This window comes from Brassica rapa, chromosome A02, assembly GCF_000309985.2.
Source record: "Brassica rapa cultivar Chiifu-401-42 chromosome A02, CAAS_Brap_v3.01, whole genome shotgun sequence".
Lineage (NCBI taxonomy): Eukaryota > Viridiplantae > Streptophyta > Magnoliopsida > Brassicales > Brassicaceae > Brassica > Brassica rapa.
Window position 1 is genome coordinate 21,469,431 of NC_024796.2, and position 20,166 is coordinate 21,489,596.

The following is a 20,166-nucleotide window of genomic DNA, read 5'->3' on the forward strand; positions in this document are numbered from 1 at the left end:
AAGTGCTCGAGTCATGACTCCGAGGAACGCCTTTTCAGTCGAGTTGCTAAAGCACCTCTCGCAGTGACATATCTAATCAAACTGAATAGGATGGATATTACATGTTCGGGTTCGGATATCCAATCTCTTCTAATTTAATACCCATTCAGATATTTTGCTACTTCAGTTCAAATTTCTGCTCGGATTTTTCGCATTGGGTTCATGTGCGGTTTCGGATATCGGAAAAGTGCCCACCCCTATACAATATGTTCAAATATTTCATCTCGACGGAACTATCGTATTATTATGATTTATGAACAACATACTTCCCTCCTCTAGTCGGTTGGGAATTTCTCGGTAGGACTAGGCCGCAAAGCATCATACAAATAGAAAAAATATTCTTATAAATTACTAGTTTTATGTTTCACTTGTAAATGTAATAGTAATACCAGCATTTTTTGTCTTGTACCACTTATGGCGATCATTCACACCCTTTGTATACATCATACAAGTTTACTATATCAAAGAATTAACATTACATTTTTTTCACAACTAAAATAAGGCTGTAACAAATGATAAGAAATTTATAAATGGTGTGAGTTCCTTTAACGAATTTCAAGATGATAAGGCTTCCGGGAGGAAGAATGCATCAATTTTTGTACTAGATGGGGTCTAACAAAGCTTTTTCATATTATCTTCCAACTCAAACGCTAAAGAAAATTTGTCATAAAAAGAGAATAAAGTATAAAAAGTCCATTGATAATCTAACACATGACAATGCATCCCAACTTAGTGCACATGCTCTGTCTCTCTTCTGTACAATATTCCTCATATCCCACAAACTATTATCCTCAGAAACCAAATTAAATAATTATAAACCAAATACACACATATATTCAATATAAAGCACAATCACACACGCACACATACTTTTGTACAAAAATCAATACCTAAAGTTAGGATCTCAAATCTATATATCACATGGATAATAACACATCAATATTATTTGATTACGTAAAACTAATAAATAAAGCCAATGTGAACAACAATGATATTTTTTTGCCTATAGAGCAGCCTTGGCCATACACTCGAGATGTCTCGGACAAGTGATCAAATGGTCGTTGGTTAACCCGGCGGCTTGCATCAACGAATGTATAACTGTCGGACCAACGAATCTAAACCCGCGACGAACCATGTCTTTGCTTATGGTTTCTGATTTTGATGTCTTAACCGGAATCTTTTGGCAAGATGTGTATTTTGTGGTAACCGGTTTGTGCTTCATAAATCCCCAAAAGTATTTGTTGAATGATCCGAAATCTCTTTTCACCTGCAATTTTTTTAGATGAATTTTTTTCGTCTAGTTATATTTTTTTTGTAAGATCAAGTCTTCTAATATGTTTTTGCAAATAAAACTGCAACAAAAAGAAAAACATTTTTATCAATCTCTATTAATATATACCTTGAGAATTTGTTTAGAGTTGTCAACAACTGCAAGGACTTGGCTAAGGCCAATTCCGTAGTCGTTGACTATCGACTGTATCTTCTTCTCGTTGAACTCTGCGACCAACTCTGCTTCGAAACCAGAGAAAGCCTCTCTGTAAAACCAAAGGTTACAAATTTAGACCAAAAGTTTCAGAGAGGAGCAAGATAATAGGAAGCACAACGACACTCTTCAACTATGGTTCACGGCAACAACACGACTTTTAAGTTAAAAATACGATGAATTGGATCATCAAGCTGTATTTTACAACTTCTGCTTCCTATAATCAAGACGTCAAAAATGAGATGCATTTATTGTTACCAGGGTTGATTTGAATAAAATTTTACATTCAGTTTTTTTTTTGAAAAGCAAAATTTATAACCAAAAACATCATTTTCATTTTGTGGGTATCTTAAATTTTCTTACCTAAAAGTGTTTCTTCTCTTCAAAACCGAAGTCCAATCGGATCCGACCTGAGCTCCGGTTAACACCAGAAGCTCAAACAATAGGCTGTGAAAAGATTTCAACAGTAATCTTAATTAGTTTCAGTTAATAAGAAATTTTTGTTCTCTTTATAAAAGAAAGAAAATTTTATTTACTTGTCATCATGAACAGGAACTCCCCATTCTTCATCATGGTAAGCCACATAGATTGGATCTGTCAGAGCAAACTAAGATCTTAGATCCAATTAATCAAATATTGATTTGGCATGGAAAAAAGAAAATTAATTTTTCTTGCAGAACAAGTAACTTTTACAAACCTGAACTTGTAGTGATGAAACTGCATCTCTTCTTCTTCTCATGTTCAACATTTAAGCTCTTTTCGTTTGATAGTACGGATTTCACCCTACCATAATGAGAGATCTTCTTCTTTCTTTCTTCTTGTTTCATAGCAACCTCTTCTCTTCTTGCAGCAGCTATACTTCCAGGTTGCTTCTGAACAGTCACCGTGGACTTAACCTCTCTGCAGCCACCATCAGTGCGCTCTGATAATTTTACCGGTTTAGCAGCCGGTTTAGGCTTCTCATAATAGGCCAGTTTTCTTATGGGTTTTGAGTTGGGAGACAAAGGTGGAGAGTTTAGGGATATTGGTCTTGGTGAGGCTATTTTTGATGCAATGGGATGTATCAAAGACTTAGGAGGAGATTTCTTGAGTGAGTTGCGTCGGTCTAAAGTGGGAACTTGGTTCGATTTTGGCTGAAGAACTGGACGACCATTGATTTGGGAAATGGCTTCTTGGTATAGGCCAGTTTACATGATAAAATAAAACTACTCAATATAAACTATAGAATTATTGTGTTTAGAAATGTCATATTAAAAATAAATTAAACAGGTAACTTTTAAAATATATATTATCACTTATACAAATAAATATTTATTTATAAAAAAAACTAACACCTGCGCGGGTGCGCGGTTCATAGAAATATTTGCAGAATTTACTAATTTGTTTCTAAATAAGATTTCCCCTTCAATTTCGGAACAAGGAATATATATATATATATAATTTGATCCATAACTACTAAACAATAAACATAATATTCGAATTTCAACAACATATTCTGCATACTAATGCAAACAAGAGATGCCTTACGAGGGTGGTTAAGATATTTCCTCAACTTTAGCGTTTTGTATTGCGTTAAAAAAATTGACCCACACACTTGCGGAACAAGCATAAAATCTTATCATTTCCTATTTCAAATCATAACCATTAAGATTTTACCATAATTTCAAAAACAAGAAACATAATCAACAAAATATTATTTTCATTTATTTCACCTAATATTGCCTTGCAAAATAAGCAAAGATATTTATTCTCAACTAGGGTATTGTCTCTCTACTATATATTCTATCCGAGTACAAACTCATTCTACACATTCTTTTACGACTTACCTCACAAAAAAATCATGTCTGCTAACAAAAGATTTCATTTGATCAGCGATCTTAAACCCTTTAAGGAAGTGTGGCATGTTCAAGTAAAACTGATTCACTCAGGGATACAAAACCCACCTTACGCTGATGAAACATTAGAAATGGTTTTAGCTGATCAAACTGTTAGTTCTACTCTTTGTATTTTTTTGAATTTTAGTAAAGTAGATCAGGATGATTAAGTGATGATCTAAGATAAATAACAGGTAAAACATTAGAAATGCCACGGTGTGATCAAATTATGTTACAACAATATTTGTATTATGTGATGTATTTTTGTCATCATTTGTATAAAAATTTGATACATTATATAAGGTGTGAAAATTTTTAATTGCATTACGTAAACAGAAAAATACACCCGCCCGGTCGGGCGGATCCAGATCTAGTCTAATCTATTAAAATAGGAGTACAAAATTAGATTATCCCTTAGTTTTCCACTATATTTACAATGGCATGCCACTGAAGTTATTAATTAACCTATCTTTTAGGATTTTTGTCTTTTCTCTTCAATTAATATATTTCCAAAATCAAATTTTAACTAAAAAATCATGGCAACAATAATTAATAAACCTAACTTTTAATATTTTTTGTCTTTTCCTTTTTATTATACATATGTGTATTTAAAAATAATTAATTCCATATATACATTTCGTAATTACATACATTATACGGTAATTATTTTACTAATTCCACATATACATAATAAATAGTATACAACAATTTCATTATACATAATCATAAAATTTTGATCCATAAAAACAGTTTATACAATAATTTCATTATATATAATCATAAAATTTTGATCCATAAAAAATAAAAATACATTTGTGTGATTTTACAGGTCGTATTCTAAATAAATGGATGATATAATTAAGGGTTTACATGATAAAATAAAACTACTCAATATAAACTATAAAATTATTGTGTTTATAAATGTCATATTAAAAAAAATTAAACGGGTAAATTTTAAAATATATATTATCACTTATACAAATAAATATTCATTTATCAAAAAACTAACACCTGCGCGGATGCGCGGGTCAAGCTCTAGTATACTATTATTTATGAAGTGATTTTGCTGATTTGTCACATTCTCTATGATTTTAGCTAATTTTGCTTATTTGTCATATTCTTATTATTTAGTTTTTAGATTCAATAATCAGTTTCTTAATTTAGATAATATAAATATTTCAAACTTTCTAACTAATTCATTAAAATTGAATAATATAAATATTTCGAAATTTCTAATTGGAATATGATTATAATTATTTTAACTTTCACGAGATTCTTATTAGTTTTTAGCATAAATCATTAATTTATTAATTTAAATAATATAAAACTATTTCAAATTTTCAAACCGGAATTACAACTATAATTATTTTACACAAGTTAGGACCAATTCTTATTTTCATACGATGTAAGATGTTTTAAAATTTTATAGTTTCATTTTTCTCATTCATTCTAAATTGTCTCGATTATAGTTTTTGACATATATATTTATGTACTTTTGATATTTTTTTTAGTTGGAATTCTATTTTTTTTTCTTTCTTTGAGTTTGAAAGACTAGGAGCAAGTCGGTTTTGTTACATGGAGTTTGGAATTATGAATTAAGTATTATGAATTAATTCTGTAGTTATTTCTCGTGTATGTTTAATCTATAAGAAAAATATGCTTTGATATTAAGTTTAGAGAGTTGCATATGTAATCATGTTATGAAACGACTAAAATATATATATTTTTAATTAATAATTAGATTTATCATTATATAATTAACCATATTTTAACTTTAATAATAAAACTATCATTATCTATTTTCTTTTATTAAAAGTAAACTTATGAAATATTAAGATAAGTCAATGTGTATATATTGATCAAGTAAACCAATGAAATATTGTCATTTTCTCAATTCGTTTTCAAAAAAAAATTCTTCTAAATTATCATCGAACTTTAATTTTTATGTACTTTTTATTTACTTTGTTCTTGCTTGTATTTTGTGTTTTTTAGTGTTTTTGGTAATTTAATACATGTTTCTGATTCAAAAATACAAAGTAGACTAAGAGAGACCAAAAATTCACATTCTTAATTTATTTTATTATGTAGAATATTTGATATGTAATTATGCTCTTATAATCTCATGCTTTTATAGTTTTTTTTGTCTTAGGGAGACATAGACCAAAATAAAAATCGAAGAAAACTAAAATGATTAAGAATAAGTTATCCTCATGTTTAAATCATAATACATATATTAATAATTATTAGTAAAATGATTATGTTCGCATGTGCGGGCAAAATACCTAGTATATATATATAAAAAGAACTGTTTCATATTATGTTATCTTTGTGAAGACGTTCTCAAGTATTTCAACAATTTTAATTTCACAAATTGTTGTAAACTGCTTGAAATGTTTTAAAGAGTCTTTTAAATTTTAAGAAGCATTTAAACTTTCTATATTCAATACATAATCATTTAAAAGAAAAATTAGGAAGACAATTCTTAACATAGAAAAGTTTATTAAACTAACATAAACAAATTTTAGGATCTTATAAAACAAATTTTAGGTTTTAGTATTTGATGTATTCTTAAACAACTAATGGTGTTATGTATATCATTTAAGTTTTGACCATTATTTGAAGTCAATTGTTTTTAAAATGCATGTGATTTTCACTAATTATCTGAGATTTATGCATACATTTTTTTTTTGTTTTATAGTATATATATAAATTCTAACCTTCTAAATGTTCACTCATAATTCTCTTAAGGTCAATTATTGATAATATCGCCTTTAAGATATACAATTCATTTATCCTAGGTAAAACAACTAGTGATCCTTAGTACTCTCAAGAGCTATTAGATCACCATTCACCACAAAATCTTTTTATCACCAGATACTTATAGATTTCTTAGTATAGTATTAGTGTAATACGTACTAATGCTTATGAACAGAAATGATTAAGTATATGTTATTATGATTCGTTATCATTTCGGTTTTGATAAACTTTATATGAACTATACTGGCAATTAGCAATTTGTCAGCGAGAAGAAGAAATGTCATTCTCTCACTTTTGCCGTTACTATTAATATTGCAAGTGCCTTAGTTATTTTAATTTTGAGAGAGACCTTTCATTAAAGATCCAGCTTGACAATTTCGCTTCACAATCAAATATTTCATTTTTCTGTTTATTACCTCCAACTCTAATTCCTATCATTCCTCAACCCATGTACATATTATTATTCTCTACAAATAATTTTCAACTAAAACATTAAATATACATTCACAGATTTATGAAGTTAAGACCCAAAGTAGATGGATGATCTCGAGTAATAATTATTCTCATTAACCATTTATATATCATCGTGTTACAAAAAAAAAAAACCACTTATATATCATCAACTAACAATTTTTGCATTTGGCTTCAAAGCCCTTACGCTCTGGAATATAAAAGACTAATAAAATATTAAGATGGTATAACTAAATACAAATAGATGAGGAGAGGAACACAAATATGGTATATCTATAAGAATATAAATATGAAATTGGTCCCAAGTTTCAAGCTGTGTACCAATGGACCAGCTTCCAGCTTTTGATAGAATCTCATCTTTTAGCTAGCTAAAGCTTACATTTAAACCTTTATATGGTCCTTCAGAATTACAGAATAAAAGCTTTTAAGGATTAACACAAAACAAATATCCAAAAGATTAAAACAGTTATATTCGATTCATATTATTATGAAACACTAATTATTCGTGTATTGATCGGATACAATAATTATATGTACGCAAATGCACAATATGTATACGGTTATTTCACAAATTCAGAAGAATAGATATTCTATAATTAGGTCGGAAATCCTCTTTTTAGATACAAAAAGGTTTTATTAGAACGAATTAGCGAGACACATCATAGACTAGATAATAGAATAATTACGAAATTTAACAGAAAAAGAATAATCACGAAATTAAGTGGTCTAGAAAAAGTTATTACGTTATATGTATCTCTGTTACCCATCTCTATTTCTCTTCTTCACACGTCGTCGAGATGCGAGTTACTCTGGATTTCCATGGATTTTCTGGTGGATTTACAACGGTGAGACAGTTTCTGTCACGTTGCTGGAGTAGCAGCGAGATGCTGCAAGGAGTCGAGAAGGAAGGGTTTCATATGAGAGTAATTTCGATCTGGTAATATTGTGTCTTGTCTTCGGTTTAGCTTATATGTCAATCGCTATTTCCTGCGGTTTAGATCTTCCTTGTTCCGGGGTGGGTTAGTTATGTGGCTAGGGGCGTGTGGAGAGTGTCTCCTTCGTGTGGTGGTGTTGACCCGTTGGGTTTCAAAGGTTCAGATGTGCTTTGATGCTCCTCTCCATCTTGGCTCATCTCCCCTGTTTTGCCTACTTATCTACTCAACGGAGAGGTTATATCCTCTGAATCCCTTTTTACCTTATAGATTGGCTGTTTTAGTCTCTTCTTGGTGTCGGTACGGCAGTGGCGTTAATGACGAATCCGTGAGCAGAACAGGTTTAGCATCCTTGTTGTGAAGAAGTTGGTTGGTGTCACCTCTCCATTTCCAGTTGTGAAGGAGTCCTTGCTGCAGCTTTTAATAAGAGTTCGTCTCCTTCCTGGTTTGTTCGCTGATCTCTGGTTTCCTCGGTGGCTTCTTCTTGGATGATTGAAGCAGTATAAAGAGGTTGAGGTTTTGGTTCAATCGGATGAAGTTGCAGTTTTGTAGGGGGGTTGGTCCCGGGTGTTTTGGTTCTTAGACCCATGGTTTGGGGTCGGTGTGTGTGTGGTGCTATTCGGCGTGGTTCTGGCTTTTCATCGTAGACAGGAAGTTCAGGTGATTTCGGTTCTGTTAAGTCATTTTTGCCACTTATCAGCTTGGTTGAATGTGGTCTTGTGATTATTTTTGGCCTTGACTTTACTATCTATGAGTTTGTTAAAGGATTGTAGGAAGATTTAGTTGTAAGAATTTGCGTTTATATAAGTTATGTTGTAGTTTGGTCTTTGGTGCCCTCGTATGGATTTTAGTGTCTTTCCTATGGACTTTTGTTTCCGGAGATATCAACGTGTTCCGCCGGCTTTTGTATTTCATCCGGTGTTTAATATAATCAATTGACGGAAAAAAAAAAAAGTTAAATCATTTTAAGTCAAGCTGGAGCTTGTGGGATGACAACCGAACAACCGAAGTCTCTTCAAACGTCAACTCTTTCTTGTTCTTCTTAATAGACCGTAGTCTCCTTTAATTATTATTTATTAATATTGTTTGATGTCTTATTAGAAGATAATATGCTAATATTACTAAAAGGCCAGGTGAGAGAAAAAAATATGGGATGTGATTCTTTAAATGGAATCACGAGGAGGAGACATCCCATGTGTTAATCAACAAACCATATAAAATAAAGTTTTGTGACTTGATTTAACATTTAAACGAAATATTAAATATTTGTAAAAGCGTTTCGTTTCCTTTCTATAGAGCTTTTTTTTTTTTTGGTTAACATAGAGCTTAAAATAGTTTTAGCTTAATTAAAATAGTTTTCATTTGCTTAATTCATTTCTTCGGCCAAACAATTTTTTGTTGCCCGTATACGGACCCATATACGTATACCATGCTATTTTTCTTCAATATATTAATAATGATATATATATATATATAGTCTTGCATGATAGTAATATATATTGTAGAAAGATGTAAAGAAACACTTTTCACTCATGTGGTCTGGTTATGAATAATGCTAAGAATCGCTTTTAAAAAAATGATAGGTTATAACTATTATTTTAGCAAAAAAAAAACAACTTGTAGCTTCTATTGTGAGAGTTCCAAAAAAAAAAAAGCTTCTATTGTGATTTATTATTGTTTTAATCTGTGAATTAAACATACTTTTGTATATGTATATTGTCATTAATTAGTTTTGACAAATTTTTGCCATATATGAACATATATATGCTTAAATGTGGGTGATTACTAGATTTCCAGGCTGCATAAATTTACTTTCTGTCACTCTGAAAGAAACTCTTCAAGAGATATGTCCAACCGATGTTGGGCAATCAAAAAAACTTTGTCTCTATCCAATTTACATCTCTAGTCGTTACAAACGGGTCCCTTAATTCTCATTTTCATGTTTTTTTCTGCAACGGTTTTAGCCAACACATTAATTTTAATGACGTAAATCATCAACTGAAGCACCAGTCTTATTATACACATGAAAAGTTAATAACATAGCAACAACAAAAAATACTTTGCTTAGTATATATAATCAGATTGTTTCACCTTATTGATAATTTACAATACTGAGTAAAGTTTTAGTTTTATTTTCTATATCATTTGTTTTTTGAGCCCTAAGAATCAAGAAATGCTCTGACAACATCTATAATTGGAGCCATACATATCGGACATTTCTTAGTACTCCATAGAAGCTCATGGCCACATTTCAGACACGTGCACATATGTCCACACCTGCAAAAGTGCAAAATGAAATCGCGATTCTGTTACAGCTTTTGCGTTTGGACGGAATCATTATCAGGTTCAACAAGCATACATAAACAACGTACCTATATAGAAGCGAGTCTATAGGCTTCTCGAAGCAGACAGAACAATTTCCTTGTACAGAATCTGAAACTGAGATTGAGATAACTCATAGTTACAGTTACATCATTCAATGGCTTGATGGGTTTTTATATGAACTAATTAAGAATACTTGTAAAGGCTTGCACACCTGAAGCTGATTTGAATTTCTGGAAATCGACGCAAGATTTGACAAAGCCTTTTAGTTCGAGCATTTCTCTTTGCATCTTTTTAACTTCTTCCATGAGACCACATACCATCTGTGTTTCCTATGTGAAACATAAATCTGTTACTTCACTAACACGTAACCATACTGACCTAAGAAGAAGAAAAGAAGAGCAAAACTCACAGAGGAGGTATTCTCATGATCCTTAAGGTAGGGTTCATGATCTTCGAAGCTCCACGTTTTCATCGCTGAGTCTTGGCTGAAACCATCACATACAATTACACTTTCAAGATCCACACTCTCTGTTTCGTTTTCTTTTTCTTGGTATTCTGCTGAGCACTCCTCACTAGCTTCTCCATCCACATGATTGCCTTTTACTTCTAACCCTTTTTGTGGCCGTGAGATCAGAATTTTTTCAATATTTTTCCGAAAATCGCTTGTCAGGAAGCTAAAAACTGTCCTTCTGCACAATCAATCACAAGCTTAGAAAATCAAAAAGTTTAAACGAGTTAAGAAAAAAAAAAAAAGAATTGATCATATAACAATACTCCTTGATTAATTTCTGAAAAATATCATCTTTCTTTGAAAGCTTTTTTATGATCTCCAGCTCCCTCTCTTTCCTTAGATCGTCCCAATAACTCCGTGGTCGCGATATGTGGCTAACCCAATCATAGTTCACACTCTCTCCACTGTAATCTTCATATTCATCTTCGCCTTCCATGTCATGTTTAACCCAACTATTTAGGAATCTTGGTGACTCAAGGACTAGACACAATGTTTCTGATGCTTCTAGCTTCTTGTCTTTCGACGTTTCTCCATCGTCCTTTGAAAACATTTCATCAGTATGCCTCTCTCTAGATACTCTGCTCGCGTTTTCTTCTTCCTTCCTTTTCTCCAAACTAATCATTGATGTAACGTCTTGAGGATTGAGTCTATATCCATCAGTCTCTATATCGATTACCTCTGTGACCTCCACATCAATACCGCTTCTTGCAGCTTTTCCCTCGTTTTTAGCTTTCCCCATATTGCTTCTCTCCTTAGAGTCCCACAGGTTCACTTTCTCCGCGATACTCAATGTATTGTTTGTTTCTACACTTCCCATTACAATACCTTTCTCTGTAGTCTCTCCTGACCCTTCTCCTTCTTCTGTATATTTCCTCTCAGTTTCATGTTTCTTTAACCCATTCTTGTTGCTTGTATCTTCACTCAATACAGCTTCATTGGCGATTTTCGGCTGCCCGATATTTTTCTTGTACCTATCATTGCATTGTGATTGTAACTGATTAATCAAATATAGATTGGTTCAAAGCTCTTCAAAAAACTGCAATAAAAACAAGCTGAATAACATTACTAATAAGCTTGTAGCACCTGAGATTATTCATCACACCTGACCCTCTTGAAGACCGTTTTGATGATTTAAACAGATGTCTTTCTTGCATAGCGATGCACCTTTCAAAAGATCTGATCCTAAGCATATACTAAACAACAACAACAACAACAAAAAGAAACTGGTAAATAAAAGTAACCAAACCTCATCAAAACTGCAATCTATTTATTGATTCTAGTAGTCACTTAAACTCCACTGCACTAGTAAAATGCCATCTTTGTTAAGGTGTACGTAGTATAAATACGGATTTTAAAGCTGTAAATTCATTCACACAATTATTAAATAAACCTAGAACTGGTATTTGTCTCAATCGGTTTTTAGCATTCATCAAGTGTAATTCAACACTATTATATTGATCAAATAAAAGTACCTGAAGACGCTCGCATCCACGAGGTGAGAACTTCGAAACCGCGGTGAGACCAGCGATCCATTTGAGATACTTTTTCCTTTCACGTAGAATCATCATCAAGAAATCTTCAAATGCTTGTCGTCCTCTTATCCTTACCAACGGAGGTGAACATCTTGATTCTCTCTCCTTCTCACAAGAATCTGATATGTTTAACTGTAAACACCAATCTACTTCTTCACCGTTGTTTCTTGCCTCGTCATTGAGAGACTCAAAAAATAAGCTATCAATGAAGAAATGATTTCGAGTCGGGCTAGACGGTCGCGACCTAGCTTCCCAAATCTGAACCAGAGAAGAAGCTCCCATGATGATCTCATTTCTTGACGGGTTCTCTGTTTCAACTAGATTATAAAACGCATTTGAATTGGTCTCTGGAGAAGAAATAATCTGTTGAGCTTCCTCTGTTTCGGAAACAGAGGTTCTTGAAGAACATTCAAGAACCTCATTTCCATCTTGTTTACTTCCAGAATCATCCACAGGAAAGACACGAAAATTTTCGGATTGATCTCTGGCTATAACTTTGAGATCCTTTTCTTCCTTGCTACGATCACTCGGGACACATTCGAACATCTTTGTCGAAACCATTTCCAAAGACGCCATTTTTTCAAACGAAAGATAAGGAAAACAACAGTTGCACTGTTTTGTTACACTCAACAACAACGAAAGATGAAAACTATAACTGAAATAAGTTGAAATTAAAATTTGATGCACTTGATGTAACAAATGGCTTTTTTTGATGAATAAAATTTTACATCATTCAAAAGAAAAAAATTGGGTGGAAATGAATCAGTGTGTTCCACGAACAAATTGAAAAATATATTTGGAAATAATAATAATGATCTTAAGAAAAATCATTCCTTTTCTTAAATTCCTCTGTTTCTCGAGTTATTAGAAAAGTTATATAATTAGAGATTGACTTTCTGAAAACTAGTGTTATGTTAACAGAAACAATGAAAACAGAGGATTATCAAACAGCCAGGGAGAGAATCAAAAATGATAATATCTCGAGAAGAAGTTGAGTATTACGACTTGCTCTCTACATTCGATCTGTTTATATAGATAATATTTTGACTAATTAAAGTGCTAATAAAAGGTTTTAGCTGTGAGTTGAAATGGTTATTTTATCTTCCAATGGGTGATTAAATGCGGTGTAGTTTTGTCTCAGATTTTTTTACATGATATCTTTTTTTTCTTTCCAACATTGAATTGAAGAAAACTAGATATATGTATTTTTATTGGATTTTATACCAAGTTCGTGTATATTTAAAATATAGTATACTAGTTAAGTACTTAAAACAAGAATTACAGACAAAAGGCTAATTGTTAATTTGCTAATGGGTTGCCTCAAACAAATGAGCCAGCTAAGATTCATTTCTATATGTGACTAAATATTTAAAAAAATTCAAACTTTTGAAGACTTGTTCCAATTAAGGGATTCAATTTGGTTGAATTTCCTACTTAGATTAGACTTAATTATGTTTATGCAAGTTTATACGACAGATTCAATTCTATTGATGGAATTCATATCCACTGCGTAGCTTAAGGATCAATGGATTATTGTAAATTGGAACAGATAGTTTGCTATATTTTCTTTTTATGATTGAGAACTTGATAGAATCATGGATCTAAAAGAAAGAATTAAAAAAATATTTAATAAATGATTTTCTGAAAGTCAACATAGGCAGGAATTACACTAAATAAGAGTTAAGAAAATACAAAAGTCCTCTATTATCCAGCGGTTTCTTGGCTCACCGAAGAAAACTTGCCGGCGACAACTTCACTGGAGCTCGGCCATTATGAGGATCCTCACTGCTGATCTCATTTGCGTAGGACCAGCGATGTTTAGTTTGGTTTCCGGTGATTACCGAAGCTAAACTTATAAGCTCCCTCTCCTGAAGGTTTGTATAAATTAGTTAAAGGGATTCCTTACTAGCAAGCTCCCCTGAAGCTTTTTCACTTTGTTCATCTCCTCCTCCCACAATACAGAAGACTCTCTGCAGCAGAAATTTCGAGTTACAATAACTATCTAACAAAACCCTTGCGATGTCAAGTAAAAGATTTTCGGCGATGGCAAAAGGAAAGGAACTGGTAACTGAGCCATCATAGATAGACCCAGCTCGACATGATGTCTATGTTTGCGTTCTGCTAGTCCATTCTGTTCTGGCGTATATGGGCAGGAGATTATGTGATGAATGCCATTGTCACACAGATACTTCTTCAGTTGATGATTCACGAATTCACCTCCACCATCTGACTGAAACTCTTTTATCTTGGCATTGAACTGTTTCTCAACGAGATTCTTGAACGCAATAAACACTTGATAGAATTCAGCTTTATTATGAAGTGGATAAAGCCACGAAAATCGAGTACAATCATCCACAAACACAGCATAAAACCGAAAATCTTGATTAGATACAATGGGAGAGGGACCCCAGAGATCACAATGTATCCTCTCCAAAGCCTTAGACACATGAGATTTAGACTGACTAAACTGCAACCGACTACTCTTCCCCATCTGGCAAGGCTCACAAATGAGGTTGGTTCTGCTCTTATTGACTACAATCTCCTTGCATAACTTGAGTTGTTGAAGAACACTTGAGTTGGCATGTCCAAGTCTGAGGTGCCAAACATCTTCAGACGCTGCTGTTTGACGGTTAGAGAAGTAGACTGCTTCCTCTTTATTCTTCAACGTATAGAGACCATTACTGCGAGGCCCCTTTGACACCACTTTCTCATTTAGTAGATCAATTACATACACGTGAGTGGCATCAAAAAATACTCCATAATTGTAGTCATCACACAGTTTAGATACAGACATGAGTGATTTTTGTATATCAGGACAAACGAGGACATCGTGAAGTGTCATTGTACCTGATTTGGAGGCAATGGTGGTAGAGCCAACGTGAGTGATAGGAAGGTAAGCGCCATCCCCAATCATGATTGCGTCATTACCCATGTAGGGATGAGCTTGCTGTAAGTGAGATACAGACGCTGTGACATGAGCCGTGGCTCCAGAGTCTGGTATCCACTCCCTTCGATCAGTTACTTGCATAGTGGAGAAGGCTTCATGAGCTTGGTAGTTGTTGTCAAATCTGTTGTAGCACTTGAGAGCAGTGTGTCCAAGTCTACCGCAGATTTGACAAGTAGGACGTCCTCCTTGGTTTCTGACGTTGCTCTGATGCCGAGGGAAGCCACGACCTCTGCTTGAGTAGCCTCCTCTACCACGATAACCACCACGACCTCTGCCTCGAAAGTTTTGATTGTATTGAGGAACCTGTGGTTTGTATTCCACTTGTTGATCAGCTCTCTCCGTTGAAAACGCAACATGGGGATTTGGAGAAGGAATCTCTTCATACGACTTGAGCTTGACATCAAAGCCTTGAACTTCTGACACGACATCAGTGAAGGAAGGCGCCGGGAACTTGCTTAGCGAGCTCTGAATCACAGTTGTTATCGGATCATATTCTCTTCCAAACTCATTGAGAAACCCAAAGATCTTCATGGACTCATCTACAGGTTTCCCAATCGCACTCAGAGCATCGCAGAGTGACTTAAAGTCCCGACTGTAAACGGACAAGGTCTTGTCTTTTTTGGTCAGAAGTTGAAGACTTCTTCTGAGAGAGAACTCTCTAGCTAAGGAGCTCTTGTTGAAGTTGTCGGCTAGAGAGACCCAGACTTCCCGAGACGTAGTGAGCGAGTGGACCGAACCCAAGACTTCTTCTGAGAGGGTACCAAATATCCATGACCGAACAAGTTGATCTGAGCAGAACCAAGTCTCAAAGAGAGGGTTTGCTTCCTCCACTTCAACATCGTTCCTGGTGACACGGTGAGTTGCTGGTGGCGTGGTGACCGCCCCGTTGACAAATCCCAGCAATCTTTGACTGGACAGGAGCGATTCGAACTGTGTTTTCCACAGAAGATAGTTGCTGTCGTTGAGCTTGAGTGTGACGGAGCTCAAGACATGAACTTTACTCGGAAACGGATACATAGTAACTGGATCTGCCATACCTGTTAAGGTTTAGATGGCTCTGATACCATGTGAATATGAGAAACACAATAAGGGTTTTGACTGAATAATATCTTCGTTAACCATTCATGAACAATACAAAGGAGATTAAATAGACTCGAGAGAACAATCTCGAATCCTTTGAATACAATAGCTGTAAAGGTAAAGTAACGTTGACGGCCAGCTCATGACCAAAGTAACGGAGCGAAACGGTTCTGGATAAGCTCCAGCTGAGCTCCCGTACTCGCCTCTGTTCCACAAGACGACAAACTCTGTTTTGGTGAAGACCGTTGGAGAAGAGAGACGTTTGGCTTGTCTTGGGCCTTCACATTTGTGTCTTGTTGGGCCTTGGATGCTATCACACTTACACCAAGCACCGTGCACGGGCCGCGTCCGAGTGGAAGAACGAGACAACTTGCACCTCATTCAGAAGCACTCGCTCACGGTTGTGGGCAGAGTCACCAACCCCTCTCTCCAAAAAGTTTGGTCACTAATCCCTTTCTTTACTGAAAAATGGAGCACATGCACCAGACCTCGAGGCTCCGACGTGGGCCAAGGCATGTTCCAATTTCAATTCGATAGTGAAGCAAACTTGCTTGAGATTCTGGAGAAAAGACCCTACACCTATGCTAAATGGATGGTCATCATTCAACGCTGGGAGCAAATGACAGCCCCGGATTTCCCCAGCCTCATCCCTTTTTGGATTAAAGTCCAGGGCATCCCCCTTCACCTATAGAGAGAAGGCACTGTCGAAAGCATAAACAAAAATATTGGAATATTTGAAAAGGCAGAAATTTCGTCTCTTGATGTCCGTATGCGGGTCCAAGTTAATGGGCGTCTACCACTAATTACAAGTTCTGTGATAGAATATCCAAATGGTGATGAAGTTACAGCGACGCTAGTCTATGAAAATATTGGGAAACACTGCTCTTGCTGCTTTAGGCTCGGTCATGAATTACGCGACAGCTTCAAAGCTAAAGCAGAGAAGAGAAAAGCATTATCTATTGCTTCAGAAACCCCACGGGAGCACTCTCTATCTACGAGCTCACCGGGAAGAAATCAATTACCACACCAACAGAGAGAACTTAGCATTCATCCTACACCACAAAGGAACGAGGACCATAGGAACCGTTACTATCAGAACCAGGAGCGCGAGCAAAACTCCCGAACTAGTGAGAGTTGTCGCCATGATCAGCGGCGCAGTAGGGATCCTATGGTCCCTATGGCTGGCCAGGAACAACCGCATTTCAACAACAAAGAAACAACCCCGGAAGAAGTGATCACTAAAGCCATTGTTGCGGCTCAGGAATGGCTTCGAGAGCAAATAACAGGGCCAATACAATGAGCTATCGGACACAAGATTACGCCCCATGGACCATCAACTTACACCAGTCTCCATTCTGATGCTGCGTGGCGCTCGGACCTACAGCTAGCATGCTTGGGTTAGATAGTTATGGAGGGGAACCAGTCTAGCTCTTTCTTGTCTCTCTGTTTTTACGTTAGCTCTTTCTTGTCTCGCTTCAACTCGTTCAGACGCTAAATGAGGAAACTCCCATCGCTGAGATTTATGGCATCACCTCCGACATTCGAAATCTTATTTTAGATTTTGATTTTGTGTCTTTTGTTTGGATTCAACGCTCTGAAAACAAGGCTGCTGATTCTCTTGCAAAGCAGGCCTTGTTAGATGCAACCTTTGTATCGCCTTCTCTGAACCTTGGCGCTTAAGTTTTTAATTGAAAGTAGGCATGGGCGTTCGGGTACCCGTTCAGATTCGGATCGGGTTTTTTGGATTTCGGTTCCATTTTGTAACACCTCATAGGTCCCATTCTAGTAAATTTACAAGTACAGATCGAATTCGGATATAACATTTCGGTTTTGGATCGGTTCGGATATGTCCGAAGTAACCATATATCATTCGGATTCGGGTTATATCGGATCGGTTCGGGTATATCCAAAGTAAAATCTAAAATTTAAAAGTAAAACATAAGAAATATATCATTCTTTGTATATAATGGAGTATTTAAGGTGTTTATTTAAACTAGTGGTATTCCGGCGCTACGCGCCGGGTTCGTATATTTTTTTTCTTAAATAAATTTACAATTAGAATCTTAATAGTAAACAAAATATGTCAGATTTCAGGGAAGTTCCACAAACATGTAAATAAGATTTCGATAGAGAACACTACCCCCACCAAAAAACTACAAAGCTCGCATTAACAACCAAATGAAAACAAAAAAAAAGGAGAAAAAAACAAATCGATCTTACAAAAAAAAATGTAAATTGTATCACAAAATTAAATGATACAAACTTCTATCATTTATTTTTAAATGATACAAAAGATAGATCCACCAAGATCGTACGTAGTCTGCCAAATATAACTTAATAGATGGTCTCTCTAGGATAACAAAAAAAAAAGTTAATTACGATATGGTAAGGTTAATACTGGAGTCTAAAGCCATGAACCTGCTGCTGTTTTTAAAATGTGTGGGATTGGTAGTGTTTCGGTTAGAAGTATTGGGTTAAGTTCGGGTATTGATCGGCTGTATTTCATAGTCCCGTTAACAGTGTTGTGTTTTAAGTTTTTTAAAGTGTCATTCACTTGGCTTTGCCAATTGTGGGTGACCCTTTTTTGTAGTGGAAAACTATGTTGTTAGTTTTTTGGTCTCTTATGCTCTAGTGGTTTGATAAATAACTTGTCTGTCAAGTAATATGTGAACCTTTAACTTATTTTGTTTCAGCGAATTGATGTATAATATCATATTTCTTTGACTGTTTTGAAGCATTTTACAGTGGATGTGCAAGAGCCTGTTCACGTCATCCCATCTGCTAAGCTGATTGTAAACCGGACTGCTTCTGAAGACTATAAGGAAGCTCATGGGATACACCAGTGGCGGAGAGACGACCAAGAGTTGGTTTCCAACATTTATTTGTTCAAATAGCTCACAAAGGTTGATTTGTTTTCTTTCTTTTCTCAATTACAATGCCCTTTATTTTCTGATTGAAATTTTGTGAATGAAGTTACAAAAACATACAGAAAATATATTTTTGCATTGAACTTTTAAGAAAAAGAAATATATATATAGCCTTCGAAATCATTTTTACTCATATATCTTCTACAACTTCAAAAACCAACTACCAAAAGAAAACCAAACTCCTAAGAAAAGAGTGAGCAAATTTGGTGGAGAAAACGGACAAAAAAACCCATCCAAAGTAAAGTAAGCAGCTTGCTGCTGCACTCAGCATGCGATTCAGCATGTGCTCGCAACTTCTGCAACACTGTTTTGTGATATCTCTTCAGCCACTTCTGCTATCACACTGGTTTCCTTAGATTTGTCTTTTGGTGTTGTCTTTTTGTCACTGGCAGTAAAAGATTGCTGAAAGATAAACAATCTCCATCAGATATTTATCTAGATAAGAGCACCACACTATGAGTTTTGTTGTTTTTACCTGTCTTTTATACAGCTGGTGTTTCTTTTTCCCAGTCTTTGATTATATTTTCACAATTCTCATAGAAGACAAAATCATTGAGTATGCATGTCTTGCTCACATGTTCCTTAAAAAAAATGATTACTTTGACTCCTTGCTCTATCTTTACCTGCCCATTTCAAAATCCACAGAAACTAAAATTTAATTTTTTTTCACATGACAGAGGGAGAAACTAAGAAAGGAAACCAGAAGACTCTCTAACCTCCTGTGTATCATGGCTATTAGTAACAGGCTTGTTCTCATCATTCTCAAGCGTAATATGCCTCAAGGAACTATTCAGGATATCTTTAACGATGTGACACTTAACAGGGAAGCAACCAACCCACTTGTCCTGCTGCCAGCACTCCGCCATCTGGTTCTAATCAACTGGTCATACCATCTCCGCTAAACCAACAAACTGCCCACTTGTGTTTACCTGTTACAAAAAAAAATCATTTCATTTATATCCAAATCGGAACCAAATCAAAACAACCAAACTTTTGCCATATTTCACTTACAGAGAAGATGAGAAAAACAGGACAGGAGGACTTGTCTCCAGCTGCTTCGTTATACGCAGCGTTAAGCTTCTTGTTGCCATTAGAGGTACTGGACCACACATTATATTTGATGCTTTTGTGAATATCATCTTCGCTATACGATTTGATCACAAAGAGCTTTGCGTTGGTGTAGGTATTAGAGAAAAAATCTTTCTTGTTGTATTCCTTTAAAAAAGTACTCACCCGTTACACTTTAAGCACAAAGCCTTCCTAGAAAGCGAGAGCTTCTTCGTTGTCT

General features: G+C 34.9%; 2 protein-coding genes across 2 annotated transcripts; both read right to left on the minus strand.

The window, feature by feature from the left end:
* Positions 1–719: 719 nt before the first annotated feature.
* On the minus strand, positions 720–2,722 carry LOC103848479 (DNA-3-methyladenine glycosylase 1). The gene is made up of 5 exons (XM_009125378.3): positions 2,220–2,722; positions 2,059–2,116; positions 1,886–1,969; positions 1,439–1,574; positions 720–1,306 (listed from the first exon to the last, which is right to left on the minus strand). The coding sequence occupies exons 1-5, from the start codon at positions 2,347–2,349 to the stop codon at positions 1,043–1,045; spliced, it is 672 nt and encodes a 223-aa protein (XP_009123626.3). The 5' UTR covers positions 2,350–2,722; the 3' UTR covers positions 720–1,042.
* A 2,167-nt stretch (positions 2,723–4,889) lies between these two features.
* LOC103848459 lies at positions 4,890–13,874 on the minus strand. The gene is made up of 7 exons (XM_033284017.1): positions 11,865–13,874; positions 11,476–11,585; positions 10,656–11,363; positions 10,291–10,570; positions 10,093–10,210; positions 9,929–9,995; positions 4,890–9,833 (listed from the first exon to the last, which is right to left on the minus strand). The coding sequence occupies exons 1-7, from the start codon at positions 12,498–12,500 to the stop codon at positions 9,716–9,718; spliced, it is 2,037 nt and encodes a 678-aa protein (XP_033139908.1). The 5' UTR covers positions 12,501–13,874; the 3' UTR covers positions 4,890–9,715.
* Between the last annotated feature and the right edge of the window lie 6,292 nt (positions 13,875–20,166).